This window comes from Bos javanicus, chromosome 9 (assembly GCF_032452875.1).
Source record: "Bos javanicus breed banteng chromosome 9, ARS-OSU_banteng_1.0, whole genome shotgun sequence".
NCBI lineage: Eukaryota > Metazoa > Chordata > Mammalia > Artiodactyla > Bovidae > Bos > Bos javanicus.
In genome coordinates, this window is record NC_083876.1 from 45081189 (window position 1) to 45102665 (window position 21477).

Consider the following 21477-nt stretch of genomic DNA (forward strand, 5'->3'; position numbering starts at 1 on the left):
GGCTTCCTAAAAAACTGCATGGATGTAAAATAAGGTATAGTTATTAAAAACAAATATTTTAATGCATAAAACACAGGAATTAAATAAGGGGGAATTAAATAAGTATTTCAATAAATACTTCACATAACCTTTGATATCTTATGTATTTTGAGATTCATTTCAACTCTGTAACTAACTAATAGGGAAGTCACATGACTTACACAATGAGAAAGAAAGAACAGTTTTCTGTCCTTTCCTTTCTACAGGAAGAAACAAAAGCTCGGTATTAGCTATCCAAGGCCAATGGGTGGGGCCTGCAAACCAAAAAGCTGTAATGGATTGAGGTTAATCTTAATGGACGCCCACTCTAACCTTCGGAAAGCATCAAAAATGTGAAAACTGCAACCAGCACTTGCGTAAAATAACACATATTTAATGTAAATTAGGTTTTTACAACTAGGAAATTCTATGGATACCTAAACATAATTCAGTTTATAAACAATGGTGCTGTTTTGTTGGGATAAAATCACCTAACTGTGATTCCCTACACAGATACACACATGAGACCATCCCCCCACTGACATACAGATACTTCACAAGCTTCTTGAATAAATAGGAGTATCCAATGTCCAGGGTGATGGGTGGTCCTGAGGTCTTGAACCAGAGCTGTATACTTTTAAGGGATGCTGAGATAAGAACAAAGTGTTTTGTGTTTGTTTAAACCTGGGTCTATATTTAAAGTCTTTACACCATTATTGATACAGTTCATAAACTTCTGCTATAATTGATTCAGGCAAATTTTAAGTGTCAGCATACATGCTAGAAATTAAGCACTTCAAAACAAAATACTTTGGTGCTTTTTATAGATCTAATTCAAATTAACTAATTTAATTCACTTAACAGTAATTACTACATTTCAAGGGTGTTAAATCTCAACCTGAGATATAATATTATATATCATACTTTCACTACCAAGAGGATACTTTTCTGGTGTCTTTCAATGAAATAGCATGCATTTAAACAAAATTATGTACATCAAATAAACTGTAATGCCATGAAAAACTTCAAAAAAAGTGAAATTAACCCATGTGGATTCACAATCAAGAATCAACTATTAGGCCTATTTTCATTCTCCAGACTTTATTATAAGTCTAATATAAAGAGATTTTTTTGCAGAGCAGAAAGGCAGGATTTACAAGTGGCCCAAGGAAAAGATAAGCAATGAATAGTTCTGACCCTGGCTTCTCTGGCTTGATCAAGTGGGTCTGCAACCTGAGCCAAAGGGCGCAAATTCCTCCCCATTCAAAATTCTTCAATGGCATGGGGGAGGAAACAGTGAAAGGGGCAAACATGCAAATCCAACTGTCCTGAGATTTAGTATTCAACTAAAAATTTTAATTAGAGAGCTAAAAAAAAAAAAAAAAAGTGAGGTCAAGACTGTGATTACGTTTCTGACTCATAGTTTAACCAATCTTAAAAAGAGAAGCTTTCTGTTTGTTGTTAAAACTGAAAAAGATTTATTCATTTATCTTTTTAAATGTATGGCTTATACTTAACTGTGTTAGGTACGCATCTCTAGTATCATTTAATCTATTTAAAGGAGTTGCTGAAAAGTGGAATTAGTTTCCAAGCACCAGTGTTGCCATATTGTAAGCAAAACGATGTGTTATAAAAATCTAAGCTTCAGAGAAAAGTTGATGGGATTCATTCCAAGCTTTACAACACATCAATGATCTATTAAGTATTTAAAGTGATATAACCTGTGTTGTCAGACTTCTGTTACAGACTGAATTAAAGATAAAGATAATTCATTTGCAAGAAAACGTTACGATAAAAAAAATTTAGAAATTATAGTAGCTAGGAACATTCTAGTCTCTATCAATAATGACTTAGGGAATTGCTTACAAAGCTTAAGAAATGTTCATGAACAGATGAAGGCCAAAGTACAATTAATTTGAAATTTACAAGGAGTATTTATATAATATAGAATAAAACAGTAAATATTTTAGCTATTAACATAAAGATTTTAAAACAGAAGCTACCTTTAAGATTAACAAAGGTAATACATTTCAGTGGGGTTTGATTAGGTGTCTTATAACAAAAGTTGGTGAAAATTAAGCATATTATTAATAGCACAATAAAATGACCTGATTCTCAGCAATACTAAAAATAGTTTAGTTTCTATACATGGAATCTTAAAACTATATAAGAATTAATGAGAATGATTGTGAGAAATCATTGCATTTAGTTCAGAAGTTTAAAAACATTTTTTTCATCATAATTATCCCCAAATTACAGGTAGAGGAGCACAATTAAACTTTGTAAAAAGAAAGTGAATAATACAAGGGTAAATGAGTCTCTGCTCCATACAGTGTATGAAAAGAATGTGAATTAATTGGAAAAATCTTATTAAGAAGTTTGCTAAAAGGAAGAAAATAGGAAGAACATACAGCAATCTGGAGAGCAAAACTCTTATTAAGTCTTTACACTTAGTATGTGATCAGTTAAAAAAATAGTTGAATAGATAAACTACTGAACCATAAGTTTTTCTCAGAGTAACCATTTTCTTAAAAGTTAATACTTGGATACAGCCATCTTGCTGATTTAAAACTCTAAGAATATCTATACAAAAACTCAGTTGAGAAAGAAATCCATTAAATTTCTGATAAGAAATATGAATATTAATAAGCTTAATTATGTCCTTTAGGCAAGCAGTTTATGTGTGTGAAAAAGTACCATTAGGATAAATGAAATTAAGATTGAAGATTAGTGAAATGTATACTAATTAATCTTACTTTGACAAGCACAGACAACTACTGGTGGGGAAAAGGTCATTGGAAAGCAGAAATAAACAAAAACAAAGAACATAATATAAGGGTGGAATGTATTTCATAAAGGATACTGGATTGTTGCTTATAGTTAAAGACACAAAGTTAAAAGAAAACAGGGCAGTTAACTAGTTAATATGACATCGATATCATACAGGACAACGGAGCCTTTCTTCTTCAAGGATGACTACAAATGGGCACAAGGGATCTTTCTGGGGTGATGAAATGTTCTGTATCATGATGGTGGTGGTGGTTACACAATGTGTAAAAACTCATCTCATTTTATACTTAACTTTGGTGAACTGTATCTATATAAATTATACCTCAATTAAGTTGACAAGGTAAAAAATAATTGACACGAGCTTAGTATCTTTTGAAAATTGTGACAATGATTTATTTGGTGAAAGTGTTACTAAAAATACAGGGCTTGAAATAAAGACTAAAACTAAATTTGGATCATTAGAATTCTTAGATGATTTTCATGCATGCTACCTCAGTTGACCCCTACACCTCACCCCTCAAAAATAGAGACCAAAATTATTATTGCCACATTTTACCTATGAGAACTGAAGCTCTTTGGAAGCAACTAGCCAAAAGAAAGAACTCCACCAAGTGGCACAGCCAAACTCAAACCTTCCTTTCTGGTATTTTCTCCCTCATTCTACCACATGACATCTCCTTTGTAATAACTATGTACAAACACTGCTGAGTCCTTATGATCTGCCCAGCTCTGTGTTTAATGCTTTACATGTGTAATAACATTTAATCCTCATAATAACCCTATACAAAGAGGGTACGTTCTTGTCCCTTCCTTTCTAAGATACTGAAATACTGACAAGGTAACTTACTTGCCCTACAAACATAATAAACTGGGATTTGAACACTAATCTATTTGACCAGACTCTATACCACTGTATCTGATGAGGATTAAATAATTATTAATAGAGCAATAGATATTAAATTATCACAATAAGTCTATTGAAGACAATATTTCATATTTTCCCCTTAGCTTACACTGAAGAATATACAAACTAAATATATATACCTGAATACACAGGTAAAACCTCACAATACAACAAACCATTAGCAGTAAAACAAAAACATCACAAAATTACGTCCAAGTCTCAGTTTATATAACTGATGTGTTAAACAATATTAAGCCATACTGTACACCATAAAATTATAATAAGACATAGTTCACTGTCATTAAAATTAAGCTATAATATTATGCAATACATTTTGTCTAATTTGACAGAGAGCACATAAAAGATACCAATTTAATTTTCTACCACAAATATATACTATGAGTTACATATCGTATATATAACTTACTCAAGATTTTATCATGGCAAAGACTAGTTTACGTTTTAGTTTATTTAGTCAACACATACTTGCTAGGCAGTTTATACAACAGAGCTCTAGTCTTGAAAACCCACCGAAAGTTAGGTATTTTCATTCCAATTTAAGGTTGATTATAGAAAGAAATATAAGACTAAAGCTACCAATTATCTATAAAAGTATTTGAGACAGCATTTCTAAACTGTCAAAATTTAGATATAGGAAGGGGGGCAATCATCAGATAATCTTCTAATTTATTGCCAGATAGAAGATAAGATTAATCCTGATGTATCAAAATACAACACAATGAACACTTTTGCTACTCAATTGATACTCTTCAAAAAGTCATTTCTACATGTACTCCCACTGATCTACAATTTGTTTTTTAACATATTACTGCCATCAATTTGTCTGATTATTAGAAAATGTTATCAAATTAGAGAAGAATACAAATAATTTGTTTCATATAGACTGTATGTTACAATGCCATACTACATATTTAAAGTAAAAATTTTCCAGTTTCATAGTCAGAAATACCCTTACTTTACTTATGAGGTTATACTTGGTTTAGAAATAAAAACTACACTACATCATATTTTTAACTAGTAAATTTAATTCCCAATACCAATAAAACTGCTCAGTTAAGATATACAAAACTATCTGCAATAGAAATTACATAATTTCTGAACAGGAAGATAATTCAAATTCAAACCCTTATTATGGTTTCTTGGTGTCAAAAGCAACAAAATTTACAACAAAGGACCTAGCATGTTGAGGGCAGGTAACAAAACAAGTTTTTAATTTCTTAAGAAACCCAAGAACACTGAGATGAGTTAAAGATAGGTTAAAGGATTTTATGCTACACTTGTAAGTGGCTTGCAACTTACATATTTGTTTAAAAAAACAATTCTTCAATTTATCACCTTCATTTGCTGTAAATGGTCTTTTTAAAAAAGGAGAATCAAAAATAAGAGGGAAATATTTAAGAGTTACAGCAATACTACTTAAAATGAGGAGGAAAAACGTCTTAATTATGTACACAATTCACATTTTATGTTTAAATCAAATAAGAATATCACTTTAGAAGTATAAAAGGTCCTGAAAATGGATCACCATTTTCAGAAGGAAAGTACCCAGTATCTTTTAAAATAATTAAAGCCTGATAATATTTTTATTTAAATACCTTTAAATGTGACTTTATGATTAAATAACTTGAAAGCATTTCACTTGGGATTCTTTCGAATTAGTCAACTGGGAAATTCATCTGGAAAATTTGGTAGTTTTAGGAACCATTTTCACAATGTTAACATGCATAACTCACTAACAAATTAGCTCTGTTACATGATCACATTTTAAATTTCCAAGATTTCAATCTAAATATATGTATTTTTTTACAGTGACATTTATCAACAGCACCAAGGATAAAATGTTTTTTATCCTTTTATCTATTTATCAACAGCACCAAGGATAAAATACATAATCATATATATTCTGAGTTTGGAAAATGTTTTCATACTAAACTATAACAAAAGTGATATGGCTAATAAATAATTAACTATTATGAAAAACCCTTAAACATGAGCACATTGTAGTAAATTAACTCTCATAACTGTGTAGCTAATTAATGTTAAAAACAGAGACATGAACTCTGTCCTATGTCAATTGAACTGTGTATAATACTTCAATTTTTATATATTAAATATTAGCCATCTCCAAATATTTTTACATCCTATACTGTGATAATTACTCTTATTTCTTCTATTTTCATTATTCTTTGAAATGTTTTTGAGCAAAGTAATAAAAGGAACATAAAATATATAAAATCTTTGTAATACAGGCATTTGTATTCTCCATAAACATCAAACTAAAAATCAGAAATAGAAAGCATAAGAAAACATCAATAGTTAAAAGGTAAATAAAGACTTCAAAACCAAATTAAAATACTATTGAAGACACCTAAGACAATAGCTAAATGATGGTCATTTTTGAAAAAAATTCTTCCATAAATTGTGAAGCAAATAAAATATTTATGTTAAAAATTCTTTGTATCCTAGTTGATGGCTAACACTCCCAAATATGTAACTCAGCAAGAAAATATTATTATGCAAATGAGCTGTAGAGAGGGTAATAAGGAGAATGGATTCTATCCTTCCTCTGGACAAAACAAAGTTCAAATGATCATTTTATCTTATCAGTTGAGGTAATGACTTTAAAAATAAATGTAAAAATCTACATAAAGAAAAAGTTACATAATAACATCAACAGGTAGTTATTGAGTAATACTGCCCTCCTTCATAAAGGATCTAGTATTTAATTACCATGTGATTCATTTAAAAATATCATCACATATTAAGTCCTATTAAAAGATTACAATATTTCAGAAAGTTGACATTCTACAATCTGTGAGTGCAAATTTTAAAGAATTTATTAATAATAATAAACTGATAAGAGTATTAATTATTAGCACTCAAGATAACTTGAAATAACCTGAGTAGGAAGCAATACTTACATATCTGTATTAACCATCTATATTCTTCCTTCAGTTGAGAGACAAAATTCTGTTTTGCACTGTTTGCTTAAGTAAGAAATTTCTACAAATTTATCCTATTTACAAACTATATCATTATCAAAAATTTTAAGGAACATCTTAAAACGATGACAAAATTCACAAATATAACATTTATACCTTTTGGTTAAGTTTTAAAAAATACTGAATGCTATCAATGTTTCACTATTAACATGTGTCAAAATACATCTATTCATTACAAATCCATAAAAATACGATTATTTAAATCACCAGTTAACATCAGGAAGTCCAATGAAGACAGTCATTTTAAACCAGTGGTCACATACCATGTTCAAACAGCAGTCTCATTATATTTATCAACAAGTCTGAAGATAGAGAAAGGACAGTACCCAAGTCTTGGGTTTATTTTTTAGGACTTGGTACATTATAGAAACTAAATCAAAGTTTGACTGTATTGTTGCCAATAAATTTTAAACAGAATTATATAACCAAAAATGTCCAGCTCTATTTTAAGAACACATTCATATATTCTCTTAATTTTCATAGCAACTTAATGCTTTTGATGTGCAGTTCTTTGCAGTCAATATTTTTAAAGGAGAAAAAAGTATCCTGGGTGCTTTGGCATGAATTTTTAAATATTATTTTAAAGTAACTAAAACCATTTTTTTATTTCCCCGAATATATACTCTTAAAAACATGTTTCAGAATACTTTTTTAAAACTCCAGTAACACATGTACTTCTAAACAGTCCAAAAAACTCAACTCCGTTATTTCATATATTTAAAATAATAATTAGATGCCACTGCGGTTAAACATTTAAAATTCCTAATTATCTATGATGCCTTTTCATTACAAAATAATATATATATAATGGGGAAAATCTAATTTATAATTATACATAAAATCTAGTATGCTTTCCAAAATGCCCATACAGTTAAAAATGGCAGCTAAGAAATAATTTTTTAAATGTCTTAAAAACTTTTATGTAATCGTCATGAAACACAATCTGATTTTGTAAAGTGATGCTCACATGATACCTGCACACATCATTATGGACATCAAATTGTTACTTGCAGTTGCATTGCTGAAATCAGTGGAATTCTGCCTTCCTCAAAATAATTATTCATGAGTTATATGCAATTTATATGTTATCAATATAAGACAGAAATCCCTTCACCTAGGCATCAAAGTCAAGAAGAAACAAAACCAGAAACAATAACAAAGAAACTGATTCAAAATAATTTTCCCTGGAGAAAAATAAATATATTTTAAAACACAAATACTGTAACCATTAAAAAAAGCTCTTAAATATCACTTTTAATTTTAAATTTAAAGATTATTACTGCCCTGATTTTTCTTTCATCACAAAAATACTAATACTTGAGTTTTATTGACTTTTACATACTTTTTCCTAAGAATATATCCAGGCTGTTCTTATGAACAATACACATATATTTGAGACATTTTTTAAATCACATATATCATTTTAATACTTCTTTAGTAAATACATGATGGGTAACAAGATTAAAGTAAGTCTAATATGATATGAATAATCTATGTTGTACTCTAGAAACTGTTCACTATTTATTTAAAAAAAAACTTTTCAGCAATACAGCATTTCTTAATTTGGTAGATACAGAAATGCTTATCAACATATAACCATGAAACAGCTTAAAACTGGATGACTCATTGTTCTAAACATTAATATCAGTTAATAAAATGTCTAATATTTGAATATATTAAAAGGTAAACATAGAAAACCAATTGTAACAAGGTGTGATAAGACAAAGAAGAAAAGGGCTATTTTTTTTCATTCATCTATAAAACAAATTTATGAGATTGTAAAGAACAATTTAACAACCTAAAGAAGGTTCAAAGAGGGGAAAGCCAGAGCCTGAGAGAAAATGGATTTGTCAATGATTTCAGTCATTCTGTGTAGGGAGGAGAAAAGCAGAAAATGTGGCTTCATTCTCACATATAAAATAGGAGGCATAAAATCCAGTAGCCTGTCTGTGGACTTCTATTTATGTATTTAAACCCTGTTTCAATTCACAGATTATGCTGATCCTTCCTCATGTAAACAGCCAATAATGATAGCCAGGCCTTTAGGAAAGGAAAACACACCACATAGCAAGGTCAGGAAGCTACCAAGCACAGGACAACAGATCAAAACAAAATGGTTTCATATGTTTCTATTGTTTATATACTTAATTTGAAGATGATATTCCTTAGGGAGGAAAAGAGGTTGTAAATTATTACCAGGAACATGCAACATACTATCAATCAAAACATAATTTTTTTGCAAATACACTATTTCCTGCATGTATCTATGTTAGTGAACCTGTAGGACTGATAGCCATGCATTCAATTCTTTTTAACTCAGATGTCAAGCTAAAATAAACCTCTTTAGTCTTAAATCCGTTACTTCGAATAATTCTTTACAGATCATTTATATTTCTCCAACTTCTATGGATTAAATAATCAAGCTTGCAAACTTGTAGATACCTTTTTTTACTATGAAGAGAAGAGTGAAAGGGGAAGATGTATTCATTTTCTTGTTTCCGGATAAAATTTCGAAAATGAGAAGAAAAGACGTCATATTTGGTATTTAAGCATCTTTTAAAATTACAACACAATATAAGCAACGGTGGAAATTTGTCCCAAGTAGCCAACTAGTACATTTTAAACACACAAACTAGAGCCGCCACTGGCCACATGTTTTTTTGAGTTCAGTCTCTTAAAGAGACAGTATCCTTGGATCTATGCCCTACAAGGAGCACGTTTCCAAAATGTTTGATTACCAAAAATCCTCCCCTGCATTTCTTCATATCCATACTAGATCAACAATGTCCGACTTTATTTTACTGTGAAATCAAATTATTTTCACTCGATTCTACAAATGACTACAGGCAAATATAAAATAATTGGGGAACCTACCGTGATTAGAGGCGTCTAAAGTAAGGGTACCTAGAGATTGTTATAGTAAAACATTGGCGGTTGTTTTTTTTTTTTTTTTACTTAGTATGATCACCGTTTCTTAATTCATTTCCCACTCATTTCCCAGACACAAACCACGTAATATAGTAACCAGTAACACCGGAAGCTACACTACGACAATTTCGCTGTGCAAAGAGGGGAAATTACTGAACTCAATCAGCACCCAGAACTGAAATTTCAAAGATTTGATTTTCTGTTTAGGAAAAGACACGCAGGAAAGAGCCCATGCACATACCCTAAAAACTGCAATCACTCGTGATTTTAAAGAAGATTTTGAAGGACACACTATTATAAGTCAGTTGACAAAACTACCGGTCAGCTCCTCCAGAGAGAAGCAAGTAAAGACGGGAAGCAAAAAACAGACAAACAAAAAAAAACACACCACAGTCTGGCTTACTTGGTGTACAAATACATCCACTGGAATATCCAAGGGGCTTCCCTCTCGGCTTATCATGGAGATGAATCCAAATCCCATTCGCACGTTGAACCACTTGCAGTGGCCAGTTCCGTGCAAAACCTGGGATTCGTCCTCTGCCTGCTCTGGCAGCTTCCCGGGCTCTTCTCCACCACCTTTGCCTGCCCCGCCTGAGTAGAACAGGACAAAAAAGTCAGTTAGTCAGAAGTCCCAAACAGTTCACTGAAGGGGGGGGGGGGGGGCGTGGGGAACTGCTTGGGAGTGGGGATCGGGGAACGGAAATGGGGGGGGGGGGGGAGAAGTTACTAAATGGTTGATTCCTTTTTTTCTGCTGAAAATAAATTAAAGGGTTAAAGGGGGAAGCGGAGGAGGGAGGAAGCCACAATGTTCTATCGATCACAACTTCCACGTTTCTGTACATACGTGTACTTTTTGATTAAACTGTTTTTCAGCCACATATTACAGTACAGCATGCGATACTTTACTTGCATATTGCTGATTTAACACTGATCTCATTTATAAAAAGAAATTTTCAGCGAAACTAATTCTTTCCGGCATGCACGAGGAGGAAAGAAATCGTGAAGATGATTAGAACTAGTTAATGCACATGCGGCAGCATTGAATCCAGGGTTATTTGCAATGTGCATTCCCCTCCCCCCCAATAACTTTCAATTAAAGTTGGGGTGGAATGGGGGAGGGGGCAGGTGTATAAAAGTTTTCTCGGGCTCACTAACTGAAACTGCGCTTAATCACACTCAAACAATTCAAACAATAGCCCCCTGAAAGCTTTTCAAGTTGTGAATCAGTGTGGGCGGTACAAAACATTTTTGGAGATCTATAACAATAGGTTGCAGAAAGCCCCATTGCGCGACGGGGGGTGGGGGTATTGCTCAGTATTGGGGTAAAAAGGGGAAGGGGGGGACGGGCAAAGAAGGGTGGGAGAGGGGGAGGGGGAGAAGGAAGAGAGAAAATCACAGTAAAACAATAGAAAAGAAAATTAACCTTCGGCCATGTTGCCCCACGGGCCCTCTGCTCCAAACTCGTGAGATGAAAACTTTCCCTTTGGAACGGAGTGGTCTTCTGCATCAATCTAACATCTTGATTTTGTGCGATCACAAATTTAGCTCGCATGGTCTAATGTGCTTTCCCTCTTTTGATTTTTTTTTCTCTTCTCTCTCCAGTTTCTGGCCCCCTGAGCACACGTGACTTTGTCAATTACATGCTTTCTTGCTACTAATTTCACCTCGGATCCTTAAGGGGCTGGCAAGAGGAAGAGATAACCAATCGCCATTTCATCTATGCTGACACCAAAGTAATTTATGAATGAACACGAAAAACTCAAACATGTTATCTTAAAGACAATTTGGGACGCTTCTTTACGATAAATCAGAATGCCGATTTCGTGCTTTTACTTAAACACAATGGAGGGTCCTTGTGAATCGTCGATTTAGAGAAACGGCACAGTCATATATGTGCACACGCGTGCCTTACACACAAGCCTGTCTAAATAATCTCATTTAGGGGGGGAAAGCCACTTAAATAAAGCAACCGATGTTATGCTCCCCCCCCCACCCCAAGAATTCAACTGATCAGTAACAACAAACCTGCTTAGGATGCAAATTTCACATTTAACTCAATTCTTAGAGGAAAATATGTAATTTACAAAGGATCTAATTGAACCTAATTACACATCCATGAAACTTTATATAATGGTAATCTACACCCACAGTAAGAGAAATGCACACAAGTACCTGATTGTGCCCTGAAGTATTTTTCAAATTTAAAATAAAATCCTACCGGAAAAATCGCTATCACCTTCATGCAGTCAAATAGTGTTTAGGTTTACCGTTTCGGAACATTTTGGAGGGGGTTGGTAAGGAATTGTACTTCACAGGTTTCTCCGCCATCTCTTTCCGGGGGAGGAGATGTGATTAATGACTTCCTAAATAACAGCCCAGTTTTCCAGCCTAACATAAGAGTGAACCTCAATCAGTGGCGATTGTTCCCCAAGAGCAAGGCGACGCATGTATGGGCAGGGAGGGGGAGGGGAGCGCCAGGCAGGCGAGGTGAAGAGGAGCCAGAGAAAGAGGTGGGGGAGAAACAGCGGGCGAGGGTGGGGGGAGGGGTGAAAAAGAGGGGCCAGTGGGAGGAAAAAGGTAAATTCACATCTTATTGACTGGACCCTGACATTTTAAAAGTGCACTACCAGTGGATACAAGAGTTGAATAAACGAAAATTTAATAACGGATTAGGCTCCTACCGTCCCTTCCACGGCCAGCACCCCAGTTTCAAAATGCTTATCCTTTTACCTTTCAGATTGTTACAAACGATTGTTGATTACCAGATGCTGACACCAATATTGCCTCCCTCATCGACTACTACAGTAAATACTACAGATCAACTGGAAATGCTTGATTTCCTTTAGAATATAAAATAACACCGGTCTTTGAAACATTTAAACGCACCACCACCCTTTCCCCACCCCACCCCCCATTTTCTTAAACAAGCAGTTTACCGAGAAACTGTACAGATACCACTTCCCTTCGGCAAAGCTACCGAGTTTACCCTCCCCCACCAAACCCGCAATCCACCTCCCCACCAACACACTCCTAACTCTTAACACTGTTTCACACAAACTAAAACGTAGGGATTCTGAGTCCAAAAGCTTTGGAAAACCCACAGAATCCACCTATTTACACCTCCTCCCCATATTAAACAATGAAATGGACAATTATACTAATTAGTTCAGATCTGAAATAAATGGATGTATATAAATGTTATTTTCAGCTGTTTGTGGTAAAAGGCTTCATTGGAGACTGATGAATTTGAAAAGATTTTTCGTCTGTTTCTTTCTTTTGTTGTTTCTCAAGAAAGGGAGCAAAGCTATCTCATTTTATTTACTTTGGTGGAGAGGGGGAGATAACCATGTGCCAGCTGGTAGGGAGGAAAGAAAAAGTATAAAAATGCAAATTATTTTGCAAGAGTCCCAAAAGCTTTTAGCTCTTAAAAAAAAATTGCTAACAACATTTGGCATTACTTTATTAGAAATCAACCGATTACACTGACCTATAATGAAATAACTTTAACAATGGTACTCCAAGTTAAATGTTTTGAATAATAGGAAATATAAAAATTAATTTAAATCAATAGTGGGGGTTTTAATATTTTAAATGAATCACTTTTAAAAATCAACATCTGATAAAAGAAATAACATGAAAATTATTAACACAAATTGAGGAAATGTCACTATTTATGTAAAATTATCATAAAATTCACAGGCAGTGTAATTTAGTTTTGTCACTGACACACATCTGATAAACAATATTTTATGTTTGTTTTTAATCAGAAAATGGACTAATCAGCATAAACTCAGAAACATGTAGGTGGGTTCTGAATTCTTATCTGTTCAATATGATGAAATTCAAACCTATAAATACATAGATGCAAAGTGGGAAATACCATAAGTGAACCACATTGGATGATATGCGTTATGAGATTCAGTTTAGCCGGAATAGGGGCCTCCAGTATTAGTGGAATTAAGGTAGGGTTCACTGGACTGGTCACTGGTGTCAGAGGTTATCGACTCATTCATTTCCTGAGAGGGACATCGGCCTTTCAAGTCGCGTAGAAAGCTTTTTCCAACCGGGAACTTTGAGAAATCCTCTAACATTCATTCACAGAGAATTTAAGGCAAATGCATTTACATACCTGGGGGAGGGAGGGGGAATGTGGAGAGTAAAAGAAAGGAAAGGAGGGGAGAGGAGAGGGAGAAGCAGGGAAGGGAAAGGGTAGGGAGGGAAGAGAAAGGAGACAGTGACATAGAAAATACCAGTTTCCATTTCAGGGATATGGCACTGTCTTTGAAAATAGACTCATCTTTTCCTGCTCCCTGCCCTCAATCTTTTGAGCCTAAGATCCTTGTTTAAAACTAACCATAATCTTTTTAAGCTCATAGAGTTCTTTCACCTAAAATGGTCCCTTGAATCTCCTAGAACGCTTTCCAATTTGTCACCTTCCTGAAGTCTTCTGGTTTTAATTTTTGTCTCATTTCCTACTTGTTTTTAGTGCCAGAAAGACCTGTGCTTGACTCAAAACGCATGTTTTATACTTGTGGAAGCCAAATGTTTCAGTAGCTTGATTTATCATACTTCTTTCAAAATGTCTTTAAAATGAGTTCAGGTAGCTACAAAGAATCCTCAATGCACTAAGGGTAAAAAAAAAAAAAAAAAAAAAGGAAATAACCTATTAAACCCCGTTGGTTATCACAATCTAAAATTTCTACAGTTATGAAACGAAATACACAATTTTTTCTTTCTTTTAAAAATTCCAACAGTACAATGCAAGGAGCCGAAAAAGGTTCCAGAGCCCACCGTTGTTTTCAAGTAAAAGCAATGAGTGACTTCTATACAGCTGAAACAATGCTTCGGTTCTTCTTAAAACTAGGAGGAGGGGCTGCGGCACCATGGCGAGCGGCTCCACCCGTGCTCCCCTCCCGGCAAATGAGGCCGGGGTCTGCAGCCCGCTCTGCCCTCGCAGCCGCGGAGTTTCACGCGCAGTCCCGCGCCCCAAGGTCGCCGAGACCCCCAGGTCAGCGGATCTGCCCCTTCCCTCCACCGCCCGCCCTTGCCACTTCCTCTCCCCTTTCTCTCTTCAGTCACCTTTTCCTTTATTCACCACATCACCACCTCAGTTCTAGAAGTTGAGTCCTTCCAAGAAGGGTGAGGATTTTTCACTAGTTAGGGTACTTTCACATTTGTCATTTTGTCCCAACCAAATGAACACCGAACAAAAGGAACCCTTGCCTCCACTGGGATGGAGGCAACGTTTGGCACAATCTGCTACCTTCATTGCATTTCTACACATATATCATTTATAATCTGATCTCTTCATCTGTGATGTGTCAAAGTCTCCGCAATCAGAAAAGTGAAGTCGGGGGATGGGGGGCGGTTATCAGAAGCGGCCAAGAAAAGGAGCACCCCACCCCCTACTCCCCGACCAGGCCATGCCTAAAATGGAGCTGTCTTCAGACCCCTGGCGCCGCCGTCCTTTCGGGAAGCCACGAAAACGTCGCCGTGCGCCTTTGGAGGGTCAAGAAAAGCCGTCTGTGGGGAAGGCGGTGGGGGGCAAAGGGAGTGGAGGGCGACCAGGGGCGATTTTAGGGAACCCCTTCTCTGGCCGCGGCGTGAGGTTTCCCGCGCAAAAGCTGCGGACCCGCACGTCGGGCAAACTGTTGCCGATCCCTCCCACTGCGTTTCAGTAAACTCCTTTACCGGCAAGTAACTTTCTTGAAATTCTTACAATACGGAGTCAAATGAAAGGACTGCCTCTGCTGTTGATCTTACAACAGAGGCACTTTAGAATATGGGGGCTATTTGTTTTTTTTTCCCCAAAGAGCACAATTCCGTTCTCATTTAATTTCCTTATCTGAAAGCAAAATGCTCTGTCTTAACACAATTGTTCCGATTTGGTAATTTTTACACAGCTATAAAAACCTCTTAAAATTTTTCCTTAAATATTTTAACATAGTTCCCCAGGTATAATGAAATAAAATTACAGAAATACAGAAAACAATAGCATTTTAAGTTTGCCAGACAAATTGCCTCTATAGTTCAAGCATTGAACAACAATGCTTGAAAACAACCATTTGCAAACGTTTTCTTCATTTTGGTTAGTTAAGTATTTAGAACAACAAAATTATTTCAGAAAGGGGATATTACTTTAACACCATCATTTTATAAAAGTTTATTTTTTAAAACGAATAGTAAAAAATCACTGTTAACATATTTCAACTGAAACAAAAAAATAAAAATTTTATTATCACTCCTCCCAAATTATTTTCTGAATTGTCCTAAACAAACACTTGGCTATGTAATTTTAATTATGACAGCAGTATGTTAGAGAAATCATTTAGTAATAAGCATTTAGAAATCATTTAGTAATAAGCATTTATTTTACCTTGCCCAGAATAGCACAAAATGAAGGTTGTGTTTTATTTGAAATGAGTCCCATGTTTTTCACCTGTACTACTTGAACAGTTATGCTTCATAATTTAAAGATCTTGTGCAATAAATATTGAGTCTACAGAAATGACACTAAATAATGTAAGCATACAATTTTTTCCCCTCTGAAAGCAATGAATCAAAGTTTATTCTTTAAAACTTAAATCTCATCAAAACAAATAATTAAGAATAGGGGCTGTTTCCTAGGTATTTCCTTTAATGTCTTCATTTTCAGTTTATTTCGGGGAAAAGAATAGGTAGGAGGAAAATGGAAAGGGAAAAAACACTACAAGAGTAAAAGATGAGGCAAATGAGAAGAAATCTTCAGGCTTTAAAGATGTCTGTGTGAGAGGAAAATCTGTGGAGAAAAAGCATCCAGCTACAAACTGGAGGCCAGAGTTCTGGTCCCATTTAATGACCTTGTGACCTTGGATCATTAAGCTTCTCCAGCCCTCAGTTTCCTTACCTGCAAAGTGAGGACCTTGGAGCAGTTGACATTCAAGTTTTAGGCATAAATGTAATCTCTGACAATAATCTTTCTTTTGGGGAAAGCGCAACCTCTCCCTGGCCAACCCCTTTTTAATCACAAGGAAACACAGACATGAAACTTTATTGCACTCACTTAACACATTGGTGTTAACATTACTTCCAGCAGAAGAGAAAAGGGCCTCTGGACTGCCTCCAGTATGCCCCCAGAGGAAAACCACAATCCAAGAGTAAGGGGAAACTAGTTGGTAAATTAATATATTGTGGCAACTTTTCAGAATCTTCTTTTTCATGGTACTCTTTAGAGCATCACCTCTATGTCAAAGGATTCACTCTAGAAAAAAAGTAAAGTGCTGTCAAAAGACAATGCCAATCAGTGGTCTACTCACTAAACCTTTTGATCCCTAATGCTTTCCTCTCTCTACCTACAATCCTGTATTTGATAAGCTTAATACTAGACTAATATCTTTTTACTTGTACTTATAAATGCTCATGAACTCTGTCATCTTATAGCTTTTAAGAGTTTTGATAGCATTAGTCAAGAGAAGAGCCAAGACATTAAATCCACAAGAGCAGAAGCCAGAATAACACATTATCGCATGCATGAGTGCTCAGGGGCTCAGTGAGTCCAACTCTTTGCAACCCCATGGACTGAAGCCCACCAGGCTCCTCTGTCCATGGAATTTTCCAGGCAAGAAAACTGGGTTGCCATTTCCTCTGCCAGGGGATCTTTCCCACCCAGGGATCAAACCCCCATCTCCTGTGTCTTCTGCATGGCAGGTAGATTGTTTTACTGCTGAACCAAGGGGGAAGCCTGGCAATACACTGTTACTAATAAAACCATTTGGAAAGAAGAGTGCTGTCAGTTTTCAGTTAGTTTCAGTAATACAAGAGAATATTTATACATCAAAAACCTAGGTTTTAAAGTACACCTAAACAAATGAAAGGGTATGTATTTTTGAAGTGTTAGGTTTAAGATGTTAAAAGTTCACATGACACATTTTGTATTAATAGTATGTTAGTTGCTTAGACATGTCCACTCTTCACAGCTCCATGGACTGTAGCCCGCCAGGCTCCTCTGTACAAGGAATTCTCCAGGCAAGAATACTAGAGTGGGTAGCCATTCCCTTCTCCAGGGGAATCTTCCTGATGCAGGGATCAAACCAGGTCTCCTGCATTGCAGGAGGAATCTTTACTAATTGAGCCTCCATAGAAGCCTATCAATAATATAATGAGCAACTAATTTGATACAAACTGGTGAAAAGCAAAATAAATGGGACTGTCCTAGATTAGGAAAATTCTCTAATCTCCTGAAAAAATGGCTACTATATAGGACTATTTATCTTATAGTAAATTATTTTAAAACAGCAGCAAGTCTCTATCGTTAATTTAACAAATACTTGTGAGGCCTCTTTTCAAAATGAACTTACAAAAGGACTTACAAAAATGAACAAGCCACAACTACTTTTTATTCAGGTCCATAAACATTTAAATATTATCTATTTTGCCTGAGACAGGGAAAAAGCAACCACAAAATTCAATACTGCTAAAATTAGGAGGAAAAAGAGTTAATTAGAAGATTTCACCCTTGCAATTCTGGTGGGAGTACTAGTTTATAAATGAAGTGATCCGGAGTACAGTAGAATATATGGTGCCCATCGTGCCACAGTGGAGAATTTCTAAGAGCTGTCACATTTTCTCATATGCCTCCAGTGATCTTTTTAAATAAATGTTAGTTAAGTAAAAATGTAATTGAAAAAAAGACTAACCTGGGGCTGATGAAACCTGGTTGAATGACCTCATTGTCTTCTGAAGAACCTAAAATCAGAGAGCTCAAGTCAGTACTACATTAATTGCTCATTTAATTGACTCTTCTTCAGCTTAATGGCTCATTAGAAAGCAGTAAAATGCTTAGGTTTTGACTCTGTGAAGCGACCTGTAAACTTTTCTCTTTTTACAATGTAAGACTCACCTAGCAAAATTAGATAACCAATTGGCATAAACTTGCCTTTCATTCCAATTCAAGGACAGTATTTTTAAAAACGTTCTAAAACCTATTAAGATGCAAAGATTTCAGAAACGATGCAGTTTAAAAATTTTTTAATATTTAATTTTACACTGCAATTCAAGAATCCCATTCTTCTTTAATCACAGTTAACAATGAACCCAACCCACAATATTGTGCTCCTTGATGAACTTATTTGACTATTCTCTTCAGACATCTTTTAGAAGATAAATCATGAGACTCTAATTGTGATACTACACCACTGATCCTGGGTCTATTACATATAAAGAATTTTGAAGAAAAAATTAACTTTAATGGTGGTAAATTTAATCACTGAATAAATTTAACTAAAGGAATCTAATGTGCATTAACACAGATTTTAAAGAAAAAAGTTCTTTTTAAAAAAAATGAGTAAATAATGATTTTCAAATATATCCACTGGCAGATGTCACGGTACAATAAAACTTGCAATAAAGAGGTCACCCAGTAATGAAATACAACAACTGCAACAAAAACTCCTGATGACCACTGAATTATTATTTTTATCTTCAGGTCAGAGTTATTATGGCTTGCAAAATAGATTGGTTTGAATATGCATCCACTCACCTGCTACTACCAGGATGTCATTCCCCTCTTAACTAAGTTTTATACTCTATATCTACTAAATCAATTCACAAAAAATAAATCATTATGTGTAAATTCTCAAGTCACAATCTCATTTTTTTCTCAAAGCAAAATGGAGGGTTTTCCCAAATTCAGAGTTCTACTGAATGTTGACACAAGATTTTTCTTACAAAGGATGACAACCCCACTGAGTAAGATTTGAAAAGAATAGAGGCAGAATATGAACAAAAGGCACGTGAACCTCTGTTTATTAAATCCTTCAGTTATCCTCTGTTTACAACCAAAATACAGAGATAATGACAGATCCTAATGTTAACAAAATTCATTATCAAAACTTACTGAAGTTCTTTTCCTTTACATTGAGCCTATATTAATTTTACACATTTGGTTTATGTGAGGGTATATTTAAATATTATACATAAATTTCAGCAAAACCTAGCTCATATTTTTCTAATAGCCCACAGCCCAGGCTTAATTTTCTCTGCTTATATTTACAAAAAAGTTCAAAATAACATATTCAAAAGCTGTGATAAAAACAGAAAATGTTTGCAAAAATTATTTTTTCAAATAATTCAGGTGCAAAATTACCATAAATGATAGATCTAATAAACTAAACATCAAATAGTATAAGAATTAGCTAAATAACATCATTCAATTTTAAGATTTCTAACTAAGAGCTTTCTGGATTTAATGAAATCCAGTCAATCTGAATGATAAAGATGTTCAGATTTTTCACTATTCAAACTTACATGTGATGTTTTCAGTTATTGATAGTTTTAACGTTATCATCCTTTTCAAAGGAAAAGGTGGAATTATTTCAAAGATATCAATATATTCCAATGATGTTAAATAATGATTTAAAAATTTTCAAAAACAAAAGTTAGAAGAGAAAGTACAATTGTTTAAATACGAGTATTAAAATCTACCTATATGAACAACTATGATAGGAATGATAGATTAATGTTATATAAAATATTCATAATATTAAATGTTCATATTCTTACTATAGGTGACTATTTTTTGAAAAGAAATAATAATGATAATGAAAATAATTCTTTAATGGCAATGAAATATTCCCAAAACAGCTTTTTGTTATTTTATACATAGGCATTTTTATTACAATGCATTTATCTGCCCCTTCACTAGAATACTCCCTAATTATCATTTACATCTCCACTTGGCCCTCTTTTTCTCACTGTTCCATACTGAGTACAATGCCTCTACCATCCAGCACTGTACTGTAGTTAACTCTAAGTGCTCAAGAAGATGCTGTTCGCTCTCCCAACTTAACTCTATGCTCTATGGTGGGAAGGAGAGTGTATATTTAGCTCATCATTGTAATCCTAACATTCTTTAGTGTTTAATACATTTTTTTTAAATTAATCAATGACAATGAACTTCTGAACCTGGGTTGACTATCTCTAGGATGCCTTTTATGAATTAAATGGACATATAAACAAACTTTTCTTATAAACTATCTTTTAAGAGAATGTGATACACAATCATTGATTATTGTAAAAAAAAAATATGCACATATAAAGTGACTTCAATAATTTTATTTTAAATAAACCATAGACTTACCAATATAAAATTGCCTAATTTAACACCATTCATTACAAACACTTGATTTCATATTTCCTCATGGTAAAATATGTAAAATAATATTCTCAACTACATTACATAATGTTGTTAATCCACTATTGTAACTATTCATTATAAAAGAAAACGATTACTACTATGCATTATACACTATAATTTATTTAAACTGACATGCTGTTAAGCCCAGAGAATTGAGTAATAATAAATAAAATACTGCTACATATTATTGAGAACTTTATTTAAATTCAATTTACATCATGTTAGCTTTTACTTCTAATATTAATAAAATGCAACAGTAACTTCAGGTTGGCAAAGAATGGTTTAGTAATCAAGAACATTCACCATAATAAAAGCAAATTTATTTCATTATTCTCATCACCATAATTTCTCAACATCTACAAAAAGTTAACAAATTTTTGTTTCTTATCATTAGTATTTTCAAAATAATGTAAGCATAAAGTACATTATAGTTTGCTAAATATTCACTTCATGCATGGCTTATAAAAAATTACAGTCTATTTACAGTATGTCTCAATCTGTCTTTGTAAAGCAAAGTAGGCAGGAATGTGACTTTCCTTGCTTAGAAAGTTAGTTGGGGGTAAAGTTTTTAAATGATTACTTAAAGGCACACAGCAAACCTAGTACAAACACCAGAGTGAACACAGTACAAATATCAGAGT

General features: G+C 34.1%; 1 protein-coding gene across 4 annotated transcripts in view; it reads right to left on the reverse strand.

Annotated features, from left to right (window-relative positions):
- LIN28B (lin-28 homolog B) overlaps positions 1 to 21477 on the reverse strand; it is a 142458-nt gene that overhangs the window by 115080 nt on the left and 5901 nt on the right. For 2 of the 4 annotated variants that reach the window (XM_061427716.1, XM_061427717.1), the window contains exons 2-3: positions 18339 to 18387; positions 10067 to 10254 (exon numbers count right to left, since the gene is read on the reverse strand). In XM_061427716.1, coding sequence (XP_061283700.1) covers positions 10067 to 10254; positions 18339 to 18372 — 222 coding nt within the window. In that variant the 5' untranslated portion in view covers positions 18373 to 18387. Of the gene's footprint in view, positions 1 to 10066; positions 10255 to 11086; positions 11423 to 11930; positions 12179 to 18338; positions 18388 to 21477 lie in introns of those variants that run through there. The other 2 variants (XM_061427719.1, XM_061427718.1) reach the window with 2 other exon arrangements.